The 6,607-nt window shown below is 40.2% G+C and overlaps 1 protein-coding gene across 2 annotated transcripts; it reads right to left on the bottom strand.

Annotated features, from left to right (window-relative positions):
• Positions 1 to 1,455: 1,455 nt before the first annotated feature.
• dazl (deleted in azoospermia-like) lies at positions 1,456 to 5,694 on the bottom strand. 2 transcript variants are annotated; one of them, XM_085792127.1, is made up of 10 exons: positions 5,568 to 5,694; positions 4,713 to 4,835; positions 4,251 to 4,342; positions 3,821 to 3,872; positions 3,667 to 3,733; positions 3,408 to 3,547; positions 2,796 to 2,876; positions 2,524 to 2,574; positions 2,009 to 2,079; positions 1,456 to 1,596 (listed from the first exon to the last, which is right to left on the bottom strand). In XM_085792127.1, exons 1-9 carry the CDS (start codon positions 5,568 to 5,570, stop codon positions 2,035 to 2,037), a joined length of 654 nt encoding a protein of 217 aa, XP_085648253.1. In that variant the 5' UTR covers positions 5,571 to 5,694; the 3' UTR covers positions 1,456 to 1,596; positions 2,009 to 2,034. The 2 variants fall into 2 exon arrangements, with proteins under 2 accessions (XP_085648253.1, XP_085648254.1); XM_085792128.1 differs by lacking the exon at positions 2,524 to 2,574.
• Positions 5,695 to 6,607: the final 913 nt, after the last annotated feature.

Here is a 6,607-nt window from a genome sequence, read left to right as displayed (position 1 = left end):
GCGGTGGTGGGCCACACTGCAGACTGAACATTATGTGCTCCAACACCATCACCTGCAAACTCAAAAGTAGAAAATAAAAGAGCAAGTTTTAAAATGACACAACTAGAGTTCAAAATGACACGATGAAAACAGAAGTTTAAATGATCACAGTTTTAACTTTTATTTTTCAAACAGAAAGATCCAAACCCTGAAAAACAAACAGGAACACTAACAAAAACCCAAACCCAACAACTATGGTGTCCAGGCTCTCTGAACTAAACAATCCTAACAATACAATCAGATGTCGGCATACAGAGACCCTAAGGTCAATGCCTTTATAAAACGATGCGTCAATGGAAAACAAAATCTGTGATGTGTACCATACACCAAATGTGCATCTACAATCATACAAAGCTACTCTTAAAATTAAAGTTGAAACACACCAAGTGCACTTCTTGAAAAAGAAAATGTAAGAAAAAAAAGTATTAGTCACACATGTAATATTGGTAAAATGCTTCCTGCAAGATCACCTGCGATTAAAACCCAAAATGTTGCCAAAAACCAGTAGAAAAGTGAACCATGTACAGTGAAGATTTTCCCCCGACAGATGTTGATAGAGCACCTTACTTTAAATCATGTTCTTCATTTTCAAAGTGGATTAAAACCGTTTTCCACCTTTTTTTTTTCTCCCCCCCAAATTAAAGTTGATTGATGAGTAACAGGAAACAAAATTGATGCCGTGATTGTTCTTGAACGTGAACCCGTGGAACCATTTGAGAGGGCGGTCAGGATGAGACAGCGTAGAAGTGCAACACACACAGATGATCAATGCGCCACAACCAACCTTGAAAAGTCTGGCGTTGGACGAGAAATCACCGATAGCGACGAAGCGCCATAATGTGAGAAAACTGTCATTTACCACCTCAAATGACACCCAATAAAGAAAAAAAGAGCACAAAATAAATGCTTGAAATTAATGAAATGACCGAGTACCCTTATACTGCAGTTAGTTAATGACAATTCAAATCAGATAAGCATTAGACCTGAAGTGGAGTTTAAGATGCTGAATCAACCAGACTGCTGTCAAGACATTGTTATAACGTAGTATACAAACATAGCTTTTTAAGTAAAGAGAGCCCTTACAGAGACTTAAAAAAAAGCCCAAACCAAACATTTAAAATGATAACACAAAGATAAATAATAAAACATAAAATATAAATAGGCACAAAGGGTGAGCTTAAAAGTCTTTTCCATCTTCTGTTTGGGGTAATTGACAAAGAAAAACAAAAAAGACTGAAGACTGTGAGCCCATAAATCAGCTGGTACTGTGAGGGTGATTTGCTCTTCCTGTGTGATTGATACAGTGATCCGTGTGGGTTAAAAGTAGCTGACACAGCACAGGTCAACTCTACCACTTGTGGTCAAAGTGACTGTGATCAAACTAGTACAGTTAATGTCAAGAGCTCCTGTGGTCTGATGTTAAAATGGGTCTCAGAAACGGAGGGGAGGGAGGACAGAGGAGGGCAGAGTGAGGAGGTGGGTCGTTTCCAGCCGTCCGGAACATCAAGATGTCATCCTGTCTGCATTGTGACTCAATGCAGCCACTGTAGTCTGTAACTGACAGAACAAAAGACGGGGCAATTTATGGCAAGCAAATGATGGTCCCTCAGTTACACATACAATTAAGATTAGTATTTTTCATAAGTGTTGGTCATACAAAAACCAAATCAATGTGTTGATGTAGCTGTTGTAATGAATGAGAAGAAGTGAAGCTGAGGACAGAATACTGATGGACTAATGTTGGGCAAAACTGCAAAATGTCATAAATGAGCATCAAAAGTGACTGTGAAACAGCTGAACAGGGACAACCACGTAAAATGATGAATCAACAATATGCAGTTTTTCCCCAAAGTGTGATTGCACAGAATAGCCTCCTCTTTCCTAACAAAAGGGCTGCAGACTCTTCCCGTCTCTTGACTCACAGAATCCCTGGCGGTGACAGCATTGTGTTTGTTAGAGTAGTGTTTACCTGGCAGGAGGCTCAGTAGCTCTGGACTACAGCACAGTCAACATGGTCTGGACTCCGCAGTCCACGAAGCTCTGGGAAGGAGGTGAAACGTTACAAAACAAGTTCAATTAAGCTCCCCAAAACCATTTGTTCATGTACACAATAAGAGGAAACTGATTGTTGAATCCCACAGTTCACACTTCAAGATGTCAACATTGGACAGACAACACCATCTAGTGGCAACATCTGACACTACAGTTTGTGAATACAAGTGGAAAACAGTGCAAATATTAGGAGTTAAACAATGACGACCCAAAAAGTGAACACCTTCAAAGGACAAATAGAAAAATTCAAAATGATTAATCTAACAATCATTTACCACAAATAGGTGGATTGTGCAATTTTCCAAGGTGCATGCCATGTTTTCAGCCCACTGGCTGTGGTCATGTGAGATTCTCACATGACAAGTGATTTGAGCTGCTTTGAAACGTAATCACACTGACATCTACTCTAATTCCCAGTGAATACAAAGTCACCTGATTGACAGCCCGTGTCCTCTGGTCCGCTGTCCATTGAGGTGGAGTGTACTGCATGTGGGGGAAGAGGGGTCAGCGGTCAAGCAGAGGGCAACAGGCACATCCAGGCTCACTTCTAACGGAGGGATGGGGGTGGCGGTGAAGCCGGGCACAGACGGGCCTGAACCAGGCCGAGCCCCTTCATTTCATATGCAGGAGCATCTGTGCGGAGCCTTGGAGACCCAGCACAGGATGTTTTTGACTAATTGGTGTGTGGGTGTGTGTGCATGTACCTGGTAGGCATAGACGTTCTGCGCGTAGTTCATCGGCATCTGTGGGATCATAACCCCTCCAAAGTTGGAATAGGAGTACGGCTGCAAAGAGCCATTGGAGCACATTACATCACAGTACAGAGGTTTGTATAGTGGACAGAGCAGACTGAGATCTTGAAATACTTATGGAATATCTTCAAACAGTCTGAAAGATTCTGGCAATTGTCTTCCTTTGTTATAGTGTCCTTGCAAGCATTTTTTTTAACTGCTGATGTTTTTAACAGTTGGTATTGTCTGAATAATTCAACATCTTGGCTATTATTAGCAATAACATTTATCATCCATAGCCAACTTTTTTGTGTGGTTTCTAATAAATTGAAAACTAAATTGATGGATTGTTCTCCACATTTGCACCTCTATTCTTGGCTGTGATAATGAGCCCACTTCCCCTTAGAGAAAATAAGGTTCATTTCATTTTACATACTATAACGGAGAATAGGAAAGTGTGTGTGGCTGCATTACTAATAACCACACACCCCACGGTGTGTTTACTTGGTTAACATCTTAGTTGATTCTAAATTGGTCTGCCTGCCTACTGAAATGAGATTCCTGTTGTCTGTGTATGTGTCTTACCTGACTGTATGGGCTGCTGTTACTGAGTATGGGCGAAGGTTGTGCCATGCCCCCTCCCATTGGTGAACAGCAAGCACAGTAGATGTACTGGGTGGGGCTCATCCAAGGAGCTGGGCCAACCAGGCGGGACGGCATGGACCCTGGATGAAGAAAATAAAAAATAAAATATGAAATGTAAATTTTGTAACAACATATTTTATATTTTACACAGAATCAATCATTCAAATAACGTTCCTCTAATGTGCATCACAATACATACGGGGGCTCCTTTCTTTCATGATAGCAGGGCCCAGCTTCAGCTTTCGGCCCTTAAAACTGATCTGTTGCTATGACAAAAGAAAATACAAACAGACAAAATATTAGTCTCAGTTTGAAATTAAAAATAAGTGAATGGGAGCTGCAGACCTACTCACCTCCACGATTGACTGAATGTTGACATCTTCATTGAAGTAAACAAAGCCATACCTAGGGACAGATAAAATAACACACAAAAAAAACACTGACTCAAGACAAATATTCAACATTAAGAAAAAAGTAAGAGTTATAAAATAGGCTATAATACTCTTAAATCTGATTACTTATAATGAAAATCCCCCAGTTTACACAAACAGGCATACAATGCAACTTCATGTCTGTCTTAAGTGCCAGCTTGTGATTGGATGTGGATTTATACACGCACATACAGGTATGCATTATTATGCAGTATATACCCAGTCTGATTGATCACTTTATGTGTGCATGTGAGAGAGGGGGAGAGAGACAGAAAGGGGCAAAGATGGGTTGAGCCAAACATTGCACTACACCCAGCCTAACAATGAAATAAGGGCCGACAGCAAAACTCACCCTTTGCAGATCCCTCCTCGGTAAGTGATAATTTTTACTTCCTTGACAGCACCATATCTCGTAAAGAAGTCCCGCATTTCATTCTCATCCACCTGAATGTTACAATTAAGTAAGTAGTAAGACATTTTTATTAATATAAATATGTGGACAGTCCAAGTTTATCTATTTTTAGTTAGCTACTAAACCCTAACACTAAGTCTAAAATCTAAAGCAGCAGTTCTACCAAGAAAGCATTTAATTAGCTGACAGGTTTTTTCGCAGAGTGGGAAGGTCAGGGTGAGCACAGCCATGGCCTGGATATTAGGATATATGGCTGTGTAGACAGACATGCCTATCAATTTTTTTTCCCACACAGCTGTACGTTCATTAGTATGAAGTGATAATCTTCCCCTTTTAACTCCATCACAATTTCCATCTTTACTACAGCGCAAATAAATAAAACAGTTATAGGTCTGATCTTACCTTCATGTCTATCCCACCAACAAAGAGGGCGTTGGGGGTCAATTTCCCCTCTGGTAGAATGTACCCATTGGACAACTTGAGGGAAGGGGGGATCTGGTTGCTGTTCCGGGGCTTGTGGATATCCTGAGAGTTTTTTTCAGATAATGATTTAACGAATGAGGCGCAAATACCAAAATGTATACACACTAGTGGTCACGAATTAGATACAAGCACGTGAGACTGAGATGACAAACTTGGCGCTGTTTTTTTTTTTTTTTTCTTCGTTCCATGCAATAAATGCTTTTCAAGCTAACCTAAGCATAGACCGCCGCTTAGATAAATCAAGTTTATGCTTCAAAGTGTTTCGGCTTTTTTTTTTTTACTTTTTTCTTTTCTTTTACTTTTTTTTTTACTTTTCCGCGACTGACGATATCAATGACAATCATCTCCGCAAAAAAAAGATTTTACTTTTTGTTTACATTCCGGAGCAAATGTTAACTCCTGTAACACAGCGTTAATTAGCAAGAAAGCATGAACCCGTTAAACAAAAGTGGCGTTGAAATCTTTGCAAAAATAACACCGACTCAAATAGTTTTAACATTAGTAGCAACTAGCTAACAGTTCACCGCTGACTTTACGAATTGATATCGCCGGGTTTAACGTTAGCTAGCAGCGGCTAGTGCGCCTTTTTCAGTTGTTCAGGTGCAGGGGGCTAAACACGACGTTAGCTAACACTGTTGCTCGCACAGCAATTAAGTAGCTAGCGTCGTGATGGACAAGTCAGTAAATGCCTCAAACCCCGCAAATCGACAGCATGGCTGGAACTATAACAATACGTTACATTGTCGTGCACGTAGGAATGTGACTTCAACTTACCATATCTAAAATAGTTAAAACTAATAAATTAGCCAGACACGCTCGGATGAAGCCGCCAGTCCTTGTTCTGCCCGACAACAGACGAAGCCGCGCCCCCCGTTAACGTGACTGACGTCTCGCCCTGTCATAGGCCAACCCTAGACTGTAAAGGAGGGCTGCCACCTGAGGCCACCCAAGAATGGCTGTGAACTTCTACTTGATCTTTCCTACTCCACAAGTGATTTTGCAACAAATGCTGGAACAAAAAGGTAAGACTTAATCACTGCTGAATTAATTTTCTGAAACATTTTAGTCAAACCAGTCTTGCTCCTTTTAACTGTAATTTACCATTGTTGATTTATAATCATCATCTGTAAAAATTTGATTCAAATAGCCTACCGAAATTGAATAGCACAATGACTCTTCGTTTAGTTTTTAGTTTATTAGTTCATTATATCGTGGAAAATCCCAATTAATTGACTGTAGGGCAGCTTTAGCCAACATGGCTATTGACCGGCCGATAACAAATAAGCACCCTAAAATAAAATAAAAGCAATACATTACAGTACATTAATTAGAAAGAGCATAAAGACAGAGAAGAAACAAGCTAGATCAATAAAGATAAAAGAGAACAGTAAAACATCAGAACAATCATGCAGAGACAACACATCAAAACATAGCCTACAAAAGCAGCACATATGGTTTGGGGTAAGGGTTTTAATAACAAACATTAAAATGATTAGATCAATGAATCAGAATAGAGACTAATAGTCACTAATAGCATTTTTTGTTTTCTTTTTCAGAATGTCCCTACAGCAGATATACTGTATATAAAAAAAGAGAAGGTCTCAATAACCCAGTTCCAGCTACTCACTGGCCAGACGGTCATCATAAAAAATTACACCTGCAGCAGGTATGGGGGGCAGGGATTGCTTTCTCACCCAAATACAATCACCTTTAGAGCGGTGAAACAACTGAAAATCAGCCAAGAGTTGGAATACCAGCCCCCTTCCTTGGTGGACCCGGTCTCCCCAGAATTTAATTTGGGAGACGTGACCACA

Source organism: Trachurus japonicus, chromosome 11, assembly GCF_045865225.1.
Source record: "Trachurus japonicus isolate A0001 chromosome 11, Traja_1.0".
In the NCBI taxonomy this organism is placed as follows: Eukaryota; Metazoa; Chordata; class Actinopteri; order Carangiformes; family Carangidae; genus Trachurus; species Trachurus japonicus.
Note: the sequence above shows the minus strand (reverse complement) of the source record. Positions and strands in the feature narration are given on the sequence as shown.

What these genes read in the sequence shown, in the direction of transcription:
- dazl (XM_085792127.1), bottom strand. An exon ending in CGAGGAGGGATCTGCAAAGG is followed by an intron (nt 3,873 to 4,250) that starts GTGAGTTTTGCT and finishes ATCTGTCCCTAG; the next exon opens with GTATGGCTTTGTTTACTTCA. An exon ending in AGAACGTCTATGCCTACCAG is followed by an intron (nt 2,575 to 2,795) that starts GTACATGCACAC and finishes CCCCACATGCAG; the next exon opens with TACACTCCACCTCAATGGAC.